The following is a 16,435-nucleotide window of genomic DNA, read 5'->3' as shown; positions in this document are numbered from 1 at the left end:
GCTCTGTCGCTGTTAGCCCATCTTAAAATAGTCTAAATTTTTTTTAAGATTTTTTTAAGAATAATTTAAGGTAATTTTAAGACAATTTAAAGACGCTCCATAATAATTTTCTGGAGCTGTCACGGTGATATCATCTTAAAATAGTCTTAAAAAAATCTTAAAAAAAAATATTTAAAAATTTTTAGGCTATTTTCAGATGACATCACAGTGACAGCTCCGGAAAATTATTATGGAGCGTCTTTAAATTGTTTTAAAATTATCTTAAATTAGTCTTAAAAAAATCTTAAAAAAAAATTTAGACTATTTTAAGATGAGCTAACAGCGACAGAACCCCGGAACATTAAAATGGAACGTCTTAAAAAAGTCTTAAAATTGTCAGATAATAATTTTTTAACAATTTTAAATTCAATTTAAAAACATCTTACTCAAAAATATTGCGGTTAGAAAGTCGTAAAATCGTCTAAAAAATGTCTAAAAATTAATTTTCTCAACAAATTCGAGAACAAAATTTTCAAAAATCTGCTCTCGGAATTTTTTTTTTGGCGTCTTAAAAGAGTCTTAAAATAGTCTTAGTTTGTGTCACGTTTAAGATCTTAAACGAACGACAACTTTAAGACAATTTTAAGACGATTTTTTTTACACGGGGAGTGTTCTAATATATTGTTTATATTGTTTAATTTGTTTATATTGCTTATATCGTTTATTAACATGATCAGGCCAATAAAGAGGTTTCCCTTTTTCTTTGATTTATTTAAAATGAAGTGTTTTGTTTATATTTTGTTATTGATAATTATCAATTATCATTATAATGTAATCCCCGTTTATGACCCTGGACTCCGGTGAGCAAATTTCGAGCCGGGGACAAATAAATTAGTTATAGATATTTTTATAATTTTTGAAAACGTGGACGTTACATTTGAAAAAAAATTTAAGGTGGACGTCCGGATGTCACCCCATTTTGGATGTACCAACGATTACTCCCGAACAAATTGATATTTCAAGACCGGACCTTTTTTATTAGTTTAAGAATTCGATGAACTGGGTCCGTATTTCATATCAGTGGCCTAGCTGACGTACTTTTTTTTAAATTGAATTTTTATTAAAATTCACTACGATACAACCGTATAAAGCCAAACGAACTTTCTTATTTGTCACGTGAAAACTATGGCGCCACTTGATCAAGCTAGATTTTTTAAGATTGCGTGCGCATATGACAAGAAAAAACGGCGCCGATATTTAAAAAAAAAATAAAAAATACTTTGTAAGAAATTACTTCAGTATAATTTTTTTTTTTTTTTTAATAAATTACACAGTTAATTTTTTTCTTAAAAAATGAATGAGCGTTATGAGGCGTGCACTTTTGGATTTTCCAAACTTTTTTTTTTATTTTTTGTAATAATTTATTAATAAAAAAAATCATGAAAATTTTTATATAAAAGGAGTAATATTGAGGCTATTACCACTTCTGAGTAGTGAAAATTGAAGCTTATTAAAAGACCTTTACGATGCATTTTACCGAATTTTAATATCTTGTCTAGTTCAGTAATAATACCAAGTTGCAGTAGTAAAAACAGCAATTTTTACGATTTTCAAAATTTCAAAATCCTGTAATTTTTAAATTACTCGCCCGATTAAGCTCATCTTAGAACTTAACCTTGGTTTTGATCGATAGATAAAGCATGTTGAGTTTGAGAAGAATCGATTATAAATTGAAAACGCTATCGTGCTGACAAGCCGCGTTATATCGTACAAATATATATATATAGTATTTTCTGACTGGCGGGTATATATTAAGATAGTTGAGCTCTGGTAGCACTGGTGAAAACATAACAATAATGATTCGAAACAACCTAAAAAAATAATCTGAATAATTAAAAAGTTATACATGGCCAAAACAAATAAATAAATTTTTTTTTAATAAAAAATTTACTTTTTGTTGTTTCTTTTATTCAAAGTTTATTATTGAAATCTCAATAATTAAAAAGTTATACACGGCCAAAATAAATAAATAAATTTTTCTTGAATAAAAAATTTAAGTTTACTTTTTTGTTGTTTATTTTAATCAAAGTTTATTATTTAAAAATGGTCGGCCAGTCATTACCGAAAAAATCGTATTGGGATACTTACAAGCAATGGATATCATCAAATCCGCATTCAATTGCTGATATTGAAAAAACCATACAGTTTTTATCATATTTTACTGCAGGTATATTAATTTATTTATTAATTTAAAAAGTGTCTACTCACACATAAAAAAAATTTTCATAAATCCACGTAATGTAAATTTAAAGCCCTTATATATTCACACAGCGTTGATTTAAGGCCCTTATATCCACGTGGCATGAATTTAAGGGTCTTATATGCACGCGGCGTGGATTTATCAGGAGAATTTGTCTATTAATTTAATGTTTTTCTAATTAAAAAATTTTTTGTCTTTATTTTTAGGTCGCTTTTCAGAATCGTCGATGGCTAGCGAATTTATCTATTCATTGCCAAATTTATTAATATTGCTAAATGACCGGCTGATTTATAGTATTAAGTACCAAAATTTGCAACTACCACAATTTAAGTCGCAAATAAAAATATGGTTATCTACTCTTGAGTATACTGAAGCGTTATTTGAAATAACTGCTAAAAAACTGTGGGGAGATTATGGAAAATGGGTTATTATATTTATTATACAATCTGTTAAGTAAGTTATTAATTTTTATTTAAGGAGGTTCGAGCGAATCTAATGTAAAAAATAATTAGCTATTCGTATCATTCGAATATTCGATTCGAAATTCGAATCGAATAATTCGTAAACTCGAATATTCGCACACCCTTAATATTAAATTTTAAAAATCACATATTTTATCTCCTTATACACGGGCTCTTATGGCGGACAAACGTTTTGTCGAGACTTTAATTATTTTTTTCAATATTAACCTCCCAATTTTAACGGATAAAAAATTATACACAAGAAACTTGAATTATTGCAAAATATAAAAACAATTTAATAATAATACATTACCGATATAATTTTTGAAATATTTAAAGTTAAATTTTATGTTTGTAACTGGTTTATCGTCAGCCATTTATTCGAATAAAGATTTGACAACATCGCGTCAACAGCTGAGAAAAAACAAAAGGATTGAAATATAGTTACAGAGAGAGAAATGTTTGACTCACACACTCATCCACGTCTCAGGTTATGGGTACAATCAAGCGCGCTATAGCCAAATCTGTTTATTTATCCCGGCAAGTAATAAATACCAAAGTTATTTTATTACTTTACTTTATTAAATAAGTAAGAATTATCAATTATTAAATTGTTTAAATTATTTTAAATTAAAATAAAGAATTTTGACGAATATTGGGAAAACTAAAATTAAAAAAAAATTTTAGCACTATTTTGACTCATTACTTCCTTAAGGAGGTTCGAGCGAATCTAATGTTAAAAATAATTTCCAACTTTGAGCTATGAAATTAAGTATACGTATAAATAAATACGTAATTAATCTAATCCCAAAATTTAAAAAAGATTCATCGTTTAGTTACTTAGATATTAAATTTTAAAAATCACATATTTTATCTCCTTATACACGGGCTCTTGTGGCGGACAAACGTTTTGTCGAGACTTTAATTATTTTTTTCAATATTAACCTCCCAATTTTAACGGAAAAAAAACTATACACAAGAAACTTGGATTATTGCAAAATATAAAAACAATTTAATAATAATACATTACCGATATAATTTTTGAAATATTTAAAGTCAAATTTTATGTTTGTAACTGGTTTATCGTCAGCCATTTATTCGAATAAAGATTTGACAACATCGCGTCAACAGCTGAGAAAAAACAAAAGGATAGAAATATAGTTATAGAGAGAGAAATGTTTAACTCACACACTCATCCACGTTTCAGGTTATGGGTATAATCAAGCGCGCTATTGCCAAATCTGTTTATTTATCCCGGCAAGTAATAAATACCAAAGTCATTTTATTACTTTACTTTATTAAATAAGTAAAAATCATCAATTATTAAATCGTTTAAATTATTTTAAATTAAAATAAAGAATTTTGACGAATATTGGGAAAACTAAAATTAAAAAAAAATTTTAGCACTATTTTGACTCCTTAGTTACGCTCGAACTCCCGTTAGGAAGTTCGAGCGAATCTGATGTAAAAAATAATTTCCAACTTTGAGCTTTGAAATTAAGTATACGTATAAATAAATACGTTATTTATCTAATCCCAAAAATTAAAAAAGATTCACCGTTTAGTTACTTAGATATTAAATTTTAAAAATCACATAATTTATCTCCTTATACACGGGCTCTTATGGCGGACAAACGTTTTGTCGAGACTTTAATTATTTTTTTCAATATTAACTTCCCAATTTTAACGGATAAAAAACTATACACAAGAAACTTGGATTATTGCAAAATATAAAAACAATTTAATAATAATACATTACCGATATAATTTTTGAAATATTTAAAGTCAAATTTTATGTTTGTAACTGGTTTATCGTCAGCCATTTATTCGAATAAAGATTTGACAACATCGCGTCAACAGCTGAGAAAAAACAAAAGGATTGAAATATAGTTACAGAGAGAGAAATGTTTGACTCACACACTCATCCACGTCTCAGGTTATGGGTACAATCAAGCGCGCTATAGCCAAATCTGTTTATTTATCCCGGCAAGTAATAAATACCAAAGTCATTTTATTACTTTACTTTATTAAATAAGTAAAAATCATCAATTATTAAATCGTTTAAATTATTTTAAATTAAAATAAAGAATTTTGACGAATATTGTGAAAACTAAAATTAAAAAAAAATTTTAACACTATTTTGACTCCTTAGTTACGCTCGAACTTCCTTAACAAAGAATTTATCAAATTTCTTTTAATCTAATTAAATATCATTTAAATAATTTTTCATATTTTTTGATTACCTTTCAGAGCAATACTTAGGCTTTTTTTGGTCCATCGAAATAAAGAGCGAATCATCCAAGTGCCAGCAATATCTCCCTTAAACCACGACATGCTCAACAAAGTCCTCCGCAACGAGCATATCCCCAAAGAAGGTTACCAGTTGCGTCGTACAGGCCTTGTTGTGAGGAGCGTGCACTACCCAAGTCCTCTAGAAACCGGACAGTGGTCAAAGCTCACTCCGTTGTACGGTGAAGAGAATCGGGTTCAGTCTCCAAATTCTGAATCGCTCAAAAATTTATCACTTTCTGAGGTAAAATATTTTACACTTTTTTTTTTTTGGGAAAAAAATTCTGTAAAATTTTGAGGCAAAAAATTTGAAATGAATCAAACTAACTTTAAAAATATTCCAGACACTGTACATACTGAAGCCATTGATCCACCTGACAAGCTTGATGCTAAAAGAGAACAAAAGTTGGCTACCTTGGGCCACTGCGCTCACTCTAGATATTTTTAATCTCTTCACCATCTCCAAGGAATCGGCTAACGTGAAATATACTAAAGAAGAAAAGCAGGAAATTATCAGACGGAAAATGAATGTCGTACTGTACTTATTGCGCTCGCCTTTCTTTGAAAAGTGTAGCAAGGATACAATTAACTCTTTGTTGAATAAAATGAGCAAAAACATACCCCTCGCCAGATTCATTGCCAATCCAGTTGCCAAGTACTTGCCGCACTGGCAGGAATCTTACTTCTACATGTGGTCGTCTTAATCTGGTCCTCGTGAGGATTAATTCTTCCATAGGTCGGTTGTTTTTTATTAAATTGTGGGTAAAGATTTTGTCTGTTGTAAAGTACAACCATTCCGATTGTGTTAATTAGATTTGTATAATTCTTAAGGCATTAGGTGTAATATTTATTGCAATTTTTGTATTTAAATAAATTCTATTATATTAAAATTATTTCTTTTTTTTTTTAAATAATTTATGCAAGTTTTAAGTATGGTAAATAAGCTTGATAGATTATTGATTAAAAAAATATGTGTGTGTGTGTGTGTACCAGATTACACAGGTAAGAAGTGAAACTTCTTTAGGACATATCATTTTTTTATTACTACTTACAACTTCACCGAAATTAGGTAGATGAGGCTTAAGGAAAAAAAAATTTCCCGATTAAATTAGAGCTATTTTGGTATTATAGACATGCATACAAATAATATGAGCAATTCATTTTATCATTGCTCTTATTATAATTATTGTAATTTATCAATTATGATCTCATCATCATTATCATTGTTATTTTTTCGACTCTGACATTATTTAAATTAAAAAAAAAAAAAAAAACATGGCGCGTAACTGAAAATCGTGACGATTTTTTTTTACATTGCTATAAAATTTTTCTCATACGTCGATAAAGAAGTTTCACTTCAATAAAAAATTTAAAAGTAATTTTTTTCATCAAAAAAAAATTACTATAAGAAAAATTTTTTATTTCTTCAGCAAATAAAATAATTAATTTTAATATTTTTAAAGTTTTAAACTTAGCGCTTTACGCTAAGAGTTGCGCAGAATTGTAAATTGTAAAGAAGCTAAAATAATCGATTTCTAGAAATCAGCTGTTGTGTTATTGTTTTGATTTATCTAACAGCTGTTGGTCCATAAATTTTTAAAAATAAATAAATAAATTCAAGGTAAGAACAATTTTTATAAAATTTTTTGACCCACTTTTTTTATTCTATAATACATTTTTCTTCCCAAAAATTTAACATAAAGCACATCAAGTTTTTTTTTAATATACCTAAATTCAAATTTAAATTTAAAAAAAGTTTAAGCTTCGCTTTATGAGGTGTGCAATTTTAATATTATATTTATAGATCTTAATTTCATTTTTAAAAATATTTTCTTCAAATTATGTTATTCACAAAATTATATACAAAAAAAATTAATTTAAATTAATTAAATCAACTAAATAATTTTTTTTTTTAATTTGATTATATTATATTAATTTTTAGGTTAATATTATTTTTTTTTTTAAATAATTTATGGGATTTTTCAATTTAACAAATAAGTTTGAGCTTACTTTATTGATTAAATAAATTTTTTAAAAAGCAAAAAAATTTTTTTTATAAAATAAAAAATTAATTTTTTGAAAATTTTATTTTTTAGCTGAAGAAATAAAAGTTTTTTTCTATAGTAAATTTCTTGTTGAAAAAAAAATTTCTATTTAATTTAAAAAAAAAAAAAAAAAACTAATTTAAATCAAGTAAATAATTTTAAAAAAGTTTATTTTTTTAATTTTATTAAAAAAATTTTCTTGATTGAAATAAATTTAACTTCATTCAAAAGTTTTTCTTCTTTACCAACCTCAATTTTTTTTTACAGTAAAAACTCAAAAAAATGGCCAATTTCAACCCCGAAGAAGACAAATTAATATCAGGAATAATAAAAGGCGAATTAAAAACAGTAGAAAACCTAATAAACCCTTTAAAAATATCCAATCCTTGGTTTTCCGGCTACAGATACCTCTGCTTAGCCACTGACTACCTTCAGGACGAAATCATAACCTATCTTCTCTCAAAAAACACCCCAGTGAACAGTCCGACTGAAAAATTCCTCAACTCTCCCTTAAACCTAGCCGTGAAATCAAATAAAATTCACACTGTCAAAAAATTCTTAGCAATTGGCGCAGAGATAGATAAAAAAAATCTATCCCAACAAAATTCATTCGACATCGCTCTAGAACGCGGCAATCTAGAAATCCTTGAAATTCTCGTGGATCACATAACCAACTCGAATATTTCACCCGAAAGCTACTTGAAGCTTCTGGCAGACTTGTTAGAAAGCAGCCACCACAAGCTTCTCGAAAAGCTTCTAAAAAAATGCCCAGAAATCGACATCAGCGCCGCGATGCCCGCCAAAAATTTTTTATGCATCGCCGTGCAGAAAAACTATTATTCAATCGTAGAACTTTTATTAAGACGCAATATAAACGTCAATTCCATCAATTATTCGCGTTACGGATCGCAAACTGCGCTGTATATAGCTTGCCGAATCGGCGACAGCAAAATGGCGGACTTGCTGCTACAAAATGGCGCGAGCGCGGACATTAAGTACGACTTTTACTACAGCAGCGCCCCTAAGAACGTCGACCAGTACAATTTGTACCCAATTCACATCGCTATTGTCTACGGCTACTGTAATGTCGTCGAAGTTTTGTTAAATAATGGCGAAGATTGCAATAAAACATACTTTACGCCTTACGGAACAGAGTACACTGCGCTGTATCTAGCTTGCGAGTACCACAGAGAAGAAATAGTTAAGCTTCTAGTCGCAAGAGGCGCTGATGTTAACTTCCAAGACCACAGAGGGTACAAACCTATACTTGCGGCAGTGTCCGCTAGGAGGAATGCGAATATTGTGAAAGAAGACTATAATATTGTTGAATTTTTTATTAGAAATGAAAATATTGAATTAGATTTTGTGAACATGAACGCCATTTTGACTACAGCTGCTAGAAGGCTTGATCTTGATATTCTTGAGCTTGTTTTGAAGTTTGAGAATTTGGAAAAGCTTGTAAGGTATCAATTGTATGTTGATCTGATGAAAGATAGGTCAGTTAACTCTTTGCCGCATTTAGCGATTCAATTTAACAAATCGTTGCTTAATGATCAAAATTTTGGGAAGTTTGTTGAAGTTTGGGCCACAAGGGGGCTTGATGTCAATATTAAGGATCAAAATGGAGTTACATTACTTCATAAAGCTTTTTGGTATCGACACAAAATGGCGGCTGAATTGTTAGTAGAGTTTGGCGCTGAGTACAATGTGTGTGATAAAGGTTTCACACCGTTAGATTACGCTTTTAAAAACAACGGCAAAGAAGATGATGACTTTGAAGGTTTTATAGATTTTGTGGGTCAGTATTTTGAAAAAATGAAACTTTTGAATGTTTGTATTAACAAACGGGATTATGAAGAATTAATTTCTAGAGGTTTAGAATCTAAGAAGTATCTAAGTGAATATGAGAAAGAAATTGAAGGTATGAAGAAATATGGTATTAGTGATGATGATGATGATGATGATGATGATGATGTTACTTTGTATGATTTCGTCACTGCGGACTTGAACAAAATGGTGGTGCTTCTGAAGAATGAAGTTGTTTTTGAGTCTCTGAAGTCTGGAGGTTATGGAGATGAGTTTGCGCAGTATAAAAGTGTGATTAAAGCACGCTTTTACAAAAGTCTGATTAGGAAGAAATTGTTAGATCAAGTTGATAGGTTTACTGTTTTTAATATTATTAAGAAATTACCTTATCCTTGTATGCGGAAGATTATGGATTGTTTTTGTAATAGTGATTTGAGAGATATAATCAATGAATATTCCCTTCTAAATAATTCATGAATTACTTGCATACAGACAAAAGAATTGAAAATTCTAATTTCATCATTTTTAATTATTTTCAATCAGTATTTTTAAATAGGGTTATGTTTTCATCTACACTTTTTTGTAACCTTGTAATTAGCCATATAGCTGTTAGGTTTTTCAATGAAAAAATAAATAAATTATTAATTATAAAACATTAAATTGATAAAAAAATATATATTCTTCCTTGTATAGGACTTTATTTTTATGGAATATTTGGAAGAAGATGATACATAGCTTCTATTGTCATATATCCACAAATTATTATGTATGATCTTATAACTAATTTTAGGAAATAAGATTTATAAAATATTGTATATGTATAATAAAAGAAGAAGTAAAATTTTATTCTTTTTTTTAGATACCCTTTTCTTTCTTCTTTTTAATTTCTTCTCTACGAGAATGTCTAAATTACTACATAAAATAAATATTTTATTTTTAATTGAATTCTATCGTAAAAATATCATATTTAATATATCAACAATTATAGAGTAAGTTTGATAATAAGTATATAAATGCACTTATAACAATAATTAGAAATAATGTACGTCTAAATTTAGAATTAGATATGTTTTTATGGTTAACTTATATTTTTAAAAATAAAAAAAATATATTCGATGGATAAAAGCTTAGTTATAATTTTTTCAAAATTCATTATTAGAATTTTTTTAATTATTTATTTTTTACCTAACAGCTGATTAAGTTACCGACTGAAATTTCCTTACTTGAACGCGACTTTTCCACATCAAAAAGCGCGGCTAAATTCAAATTTAGATATTCAAAGTCATGAGTTGTTTTATATAATGTCTCGAAAATTGTCTGATCTTTTGTCTTAAAAATTGTGTTATATTTTATCTTAAAAATTGTCTTAATAGATGTATTAAAAATTATCTCATTTTATTATATTAAATTGTCACTGTACTGGCATGGGTTTTCTCTGTGGTTTCCCCATCGCCACTATTCCAACAACCGATAGAAAGGGGTGAGGAATAGGGTAAATACAGTACAGAAAGCACAAGTCGGTCCACAGCCGCATTGAGAATAGAGTTATGTGCGAAAATGATATGTTGATTATAAAAGCGGAGAATATAATAATAAAAAGTGGAGAACATGTTGATTATAAAAAGAGTGGAGAATATGTTGATAATAAAAGAGTTGAAAGATTGTGTTGATAATATAGAGCGGAGCATATGTTGATAATAAAGAGTTGAAAAAAGACTATATGCGGCGAAGATATAACTTTAAAAATGTCAATAGTTCACAAGATACAAGGTTATTTCTTAATTATTGACATTTTTAAAGATATAAGCTCATCCTGATGTTACACTCATCGAGACTGATTATTTGCCATATTAAAGCAAATTTTAAGGGAGTTGGGAAAGAACGGATAGGGGATAGGGGGAGACCTACTCAGTGGGAATTTTTCCGTAATTGAAAAAATAATCAGACAGCCCAGACTGGGAATCGAACCCAGATCTCTCGGTTACGCGCCAAGGGCTCTACCAGTTAAGCTATCCGAGACAAGTACTGACTACTTTATTCAGTCACGTATATAAGACCCACCGAGCAAACAACGCCACCGTCCATCTTACGGTAAAGAGCCATATTAAAGCAAATTTTAAGGGAGTTGGGAAAGAACGGATAGGGGAAAGGGGGAGACCTACTCAGTGGGAATTTTTCCGTAATTGAAAAAATAATCAGACAGATTTCATTTGAATTCCCACATGGCATTTTTTATATATTTTATATATATGATATTTCTGAAATATATAAATATATAAAATATATGAAAAAGTGATGTGGGTACTTAAATGAAAGGTCTTGATGAGTGTAACGTAGGGATGAGTTTATATCTTTAAAAATGTCAATAGTTCACAAGATACAAGGTCATTTCTTAATTATGTATCTAGAGATACAGCATTTTTGAATGCAGCTTACACTTATCATAATAAATTAACTATCGGTGGGAATGATATAAAACCTTGAAAATGCACAAATTCCAGTCAAGACCTTTGCAATAACACTAAATTTAACTATAAAAACCCATTTTATCATATAAATACACTGGCCACAAAATTTTGCTTATTCTCTTAATAAATATAGATTAGATATTAACGTTATTAAATAGAAAACCGTAATAATTATCAATTATTAAACTTTATTAATAATTTTTTAAAAACTCAACATTATTTATTTCCACACTGTCTTGAAAATACTTCTAGCTTAAAATTTTTTTATTTAAAAAACCTTCATCTATTTAATATAAAAATAGAAAAATACAAATACATTATTTAATATCTTCACAATAACATAAATAATTAAATAATATTTTTTTCCTCTAAAAATATAGTTAAATACTTATAACAAAACGAATTAATGCATACACCTAACTGTAAAAACAATTAACAAACTTTTCCAAATCCTTGTTACTCAAATAATCAACAGCCCATAAAATAATTTCATACGGCAAAGGAATAGCTTTTTTGAGGTGTGCAATTTTGCTTAGCATATCTAAAAGCTCGCTTTTTTTTTCAGCCTTTCCAATAATCTCCATCAACATATTAGTAAAACCCCTATAAGTAGCAGGCAGAGGATCCAAATCAAGACACAACAAGTAATCATCATCATCATCATCACAATCTTCACTATCAGAATCGTACCAATCCCTAACCCCACCAATAGCCTTTTTAATAGCTTCAATATGTTCCTTATTCCCAACAAGTCTCTTCAACATTCTCCTATCAGAAATCATCATCGCAATATCATAAACTGTTGCACTTTCATTTCCATAGTGAACAAAATTCTCTTTGAGAAATCTATTAATGAAAACCTTCTCATGACTCTTCACCAAGTTTCTAACTCTAGGATTTTCAGCAATCAAGTTATCCATATACCATAATTCATCTGGATGTACAGGTAGACCAAATATGCGTCGGTTCGTAAAATTCTTCACTATAACCTCAATACAAAGTTCTCTGTTCCGTTCCACATCTTCATCCAGTGCCAGAAAATCATGCCAACGGCAATATTTCTCAGGATATTCTATTGGATAAGCTGCATAACACAAAGCTTCAGTCTCTACAGAAGCGTCATACAGCGCCATCAAAGTTCTAACAACTGGCACGCATCCTCTGTACGCCGCCATATTGAGAAGCAATGTATCAGAGTTGCCATTAGCAGTCGCATTGATATCAACATTCAAATCAATTAACTTCTCCACTAAACTATACTTTTGCCTCATAAAACCCAATTGGTATTCATCATATCTATAATCTCGATACTTTTCTCTGTGCTCTATGTAATGAATTGCACGCAAGCCGTCGTTATCAACGGCATCTAAAAGTGATAGATCATCACAATCTTCGCAAGCTTTGATCATTTCAATAGCTAGTTTGTAATTATCATCTTCTATTGCATACATCAATAGAGTTTTGTTATTAATACTCTTTACCATAACATCCGCTTCAAAACCTATCAATGACTCGGCTAACCTCACTTTTTCATTTATAACTGCGTAAGTCAGCAGTGTTATCTCATCCCCAAAATCATCGGACCAAAAGCATCTGCCTTTTTTAGCGTACTTAGAGAAAATTTCCCGCCCAAATTTAGCGTCAATATTAGCGCTTGCTCCAAATAGAGCCAATAGAATTTTACTGCGCCCGAGTAAGCCGGCTAAATGAATCGGAAGGGTGCCATCATCAGCTGGTACTTCAACGTTCGCGTTATTATCGTAAATTAAAAATCTTACCAAGGGTTCGTTGTTCTCCAAGCAGGCTAAGTGGAGCGCTGTGAAGCCTGCTTCAGGTCCGGTTTTTGTTAAGACACTGTTTACGTCCAGACGTTCTAATAGTCTGCGGATTGTTATCCAATGGCTGACTTTGATTGCATCGTACAGGAGGGAATGGTAACACGAGATTTCAGCCATAACCTGGAAACAAGATAAATTTTTTGCTTTATTTATTTTTATAATTTTATGAAGTTTTAGGGATTAATTTGGCAAATATTTGACAATTTTTGTAACAAATAAATTATAGCAAAAAAAAAAAAATTAGAAAAACGGTTCACCCTAAAGGCCATCCCTGCAACTTCCCGCTAATTCCATACCTGGGCGCTTAAAATTGTACTTATGACATTTTTGAGCTCAAAATATAATTTATGTGATATTTTGAGCTCGCTGAGTTCAAAGAGATAATATTTCTATGCATTTGAGCTCTCCCAGCTCAAAAGTCTGATAGAAGTTTCATAGAACACTATTTTTGGAATTTCCAAACTGCAATAACTTTTGAATGGAGCAACCGATTTTCACGCGGTTGGCGGCATTCGACGCAGTTTTATCATCCTCATAAGTTATTTTCAGGTTTTAATTGATCGAACGGAAAATTTCGGAGTAATCCCGAAAAAACACTTTTTTCGGTTTTCTTTCGTTCACGATATCTCTCGAACGAATTAACCGATTTCGACCAGCTTGGTGGCGATCGACGTGGTTTTTTATTGTATAGAGCTGATTAGTTTTTGGAATCGATCGGTGGAGCCGTTTAAAAGTTATCCAAAAAAAAACCACATTTAAAAAAATTTTTTTTCTTAGTTTTTTTAAGATTTCTCAAAATCTACTGATCCAAATCGGTCCAAATTATACTTAAAATCTAAGTTTGGCTAAGCCATTTCAAATGGCACCAACCGCGATAAAATCGAATCAGCCGTTCAAAAGTTATAAGCGGTTCACACACTTTCACATACAGACATAGTGACAACCTCGCGGGAGTAGTCAGGGAAGCTTCCTATGACCTCAAAACGTCGAGATCTGATGAAAACTCGATTTTCGAAAAACGGGGTAAAACCAATAACTTCCCGATTTTTTAAAATCTTCGATTTTCTTAGCGGGAAGTTAAAAATATTAACATGTAGAAATTAAAAAAAAAAATTTAAAATTTAATTTTTTCAAAATAGTTTTCTTTTGAATAAAATTAAAAAATGATTAAGGAAGTTCGAGAATAACTAATGAGTCAAAATAATATTAAATTTTTTTTTTAATTTTAGTCTTCCCAATATTCGTAAAAATTCTTTATTTTAATTTAAAATAATTTAAACAATTTAATAATTGATGATTTTTATTTATTTAATAAAGTAAAGTAATAAAATAAAAAGTTTCTTGTGTATAGTTTTTTATCCGTTAAAATTGGGAGGTTGATATTGAAAAAAATAATCCGAACAAAAACAGTTTCACTGTAAAAAAGTCGCGCCAAGTTCACGTTCATAAGACTATTAGGAAAAAAAAAATTTTTTTTTTCTTTACAAAAACATACAAAATAAAAAAATTAAAAAATTCAAGTAACCGATATGATTGTTTATGATTTTCGGAAATTAAAAAAAATTTTATTGTAAATTTAAAAATTAAAAAAAAAATTTTAGAACGTATTTAGTGTGCGTGGTTGCAAAATATTTTACTTTTGATGAAATTCGTAAAATCTATTTACTAGGACTTTAAAAAAATTGAAATACACAATGACGCACACCAAGTACGTTCTAAAATTTTTTTTTTTATTTTTAAATTTACAATAAAATTTTTTTTAATTTCCGAAAATCATAAACAATCATATCGGTTACTTGAATTTTTAATTTTTTATTTTGTATGTTTTGTAAAGAAAAAAATTTTTTTTTCCTAATAGTCTTATGAACGTGAACTTGGCGCGACTTTTTTACAGTGAAACTGTTTTTGTTCGGATTTTAGTATTTTTTGTAATTATAATGAAAATTTACAATTGATAACAACTTAAATCTCGTGTTGACTGCATTTTTTACTGCAAACTATCCCCTTGAAGCTACAGTTTATGTAGATGTAATTCCAGTGCACCCTGGCGGCCGTAAATGTAAGCTCTGAATTACTTTTTTTAACTGTAGTTGCTTATCTATAGGAGGATTACTACACATTTTTATTTTATATAGTCTGTGGCGCTGACCTTTCTCCATCAAAAAAAAGTCAGGATCGAAATTTGTGAGCGAGCTATAGTATGTGCTGATAAAATTTAATAATTTCAAGTAAATAAATTGTTATAAGTAAATATAATTAATTAATACGGTGAAATAAATTATGAATTACTGTTATGATAAACAAATTGGGTAAAAAAAAGTACCGTAGAATTAAATAAAATTTCGCAGCCTCAAAAAACCGTTCTGCTTACAGTAAACATAGTCGGTAGTCTGGCGCTCCGTTTACAACGGATTTGAACGGAACTTGGCGCCAGATTCTACCGAATCTGTGAATTAAAGTCTCGACAAAACGTTTGTCCGCCATAAGAGCCCGTGTATAAAGAGATAAAATATGTGATTTTTAAAATTTAATATCTAAGTAACTAAACGGTGAATCTCTTTTAAATTTTGGGATTAGATAAATTACATATTTAATTATACGTATACTTAATTTCAAAGCTCAAAGTTGGAAATTATTTTTTACATTAGATTCGCTCGAACTTCTTTAAGTGTCTGCTAACTTTAATGTCATAAATTTTACAGAATGTTTTATAGTACTAACCTGAAATTTTGTTACTAACTTAAAAATGTGTTAACAATTTTACACTTGCAAATTGATTGTTTACCTGTTGAGCTCAAGTTGGAGACTCCAACGCACTGCGTAACGTTCGTTTGGTTAGAGATTATGATTTTGTTTTGACAGCGACAGCGGCAGAATTCACAACTAAAACTTAGCTCCCTAATTTAAATTCAAAAATTTGGCGCGTTAAATTTAAAAAATTTAATAATGCAATTTTAAATAAATTTTTTATTTCTAGAAGAAATAAATTTATCTAATTTATTTTCTCATTTCATTTTTAAATTAAAAGTTTTCTACATTTTTATATATTATATATTTGTTAAAAATTTGACGTTTTAATATTTTTAAAATTTCTTCATTTGCGAAGATACGACTTTAATAAGAAAAAAAAAAAAAAAAAAATTAATAAAAACAAAAGTAGGTAAATAAATTAAAACATAAATTTTCGTTTTATTGATAACCGATATTTATTTATATTTTATTTCTTATATATAATTATATTAAGTTTACAATTTAGCATTATTAATAAACAATGAAGAATATTATCTTA

The 16,435-nt window shown here is 29.1% G+C and overlaps 3 protein-coding genes across 3 annotated transcripts; 2 read left to right on the top strand and 1 right to left on the bottom strand.

Moving 5' to 3' along the window:
- Window positions 1–2,082: 2,082 nt before the first annotated feature.
- Window positions 2,083–5,879, top strand: LOC123270340 (peroxisomal membrane protein PEX16). Its single transcript, XM_044736341.1, has 4 exons — window positions 2,083–2,206; window positions 2,446–2,692; window positions 4,951–5,233; window positions 5,334–5,879. The coding sequence occupies exons 1-4, from the start codon at window positions 2,083–2,085 to the stop codon at window positions 5,691–5,693; spliced, it is 1,014 nt and encodes a 337-aa protein (XP_044592276.1). The 3' UTR covers window positions 5,694–5,879.
- A 652-nt stretch (window positions 5,880–6,531) lies between these two features.
- LOC123270898 (serine/threonine-protein phosphatase 6 regulatory ankyrin repeat subunit C-like) lies at window positions 6,532–9,439 on the top strand. Its single transcript, XM_044737058.1, has 2 exons — window positions 6,532–6,610; window positions 7,302–9,439. The coding sequence occupies exon 2, from the start codon at window positions 7,317–7,319 to the stop codon at window positions 9,315–9,317; it is 2,001 nt and encodes a 666-aa protein (XP_044592993.1). The 5' UTR covers window positions 6,532–6,610; window positions 7,302–7,316; the 3' UTR covers window positions 9,318–9,439.
- A 2,259-nt stretch (window positions 9,440–11,698) lies between these two features.
- On the bottom strand, window positions 11,699–15,945 carry LOC123270903. Its single transcript, XM_044737069.1, has 2 exons — window positions 15,868–15,945; window positions 11,699–13,266 (listed from the first exon to the last, which is right to left on the bottom strand). Exon 2 carries the CDS (start codon window positions 13,261–13,263, stop codon window positions 11,725–11,727), a length of 1,539 nt encoding a protein of 512 aa, XP_044593004.1. The 5' UTR covers window positions 13,264–13,266; window positions 15,868–15,945; the 3' UTR covers window positions 11,699–11,724.
- Window positions 15,946–16,435: the final 490 nt, after the last annotated feature.

Source organism: Cotesia glomerata, linkage group LG8 (genome assembly GCF_020080835.1).
Source record: "Cotesia glomerata isolate CgM1 linkage group LG8, MPM_Cglom_v2.3, whole genome shotgun sequence".
NCBI classification, from domain to species: Eukaryota; Metazoa; Arthropoda; class Insecta; order Hymenoptera; family Braconidae; genus Cotesia; species Cotesia glomerata.
This window is presented reverse-complemented; position numbering and strand designations above follow the sequence as displayed.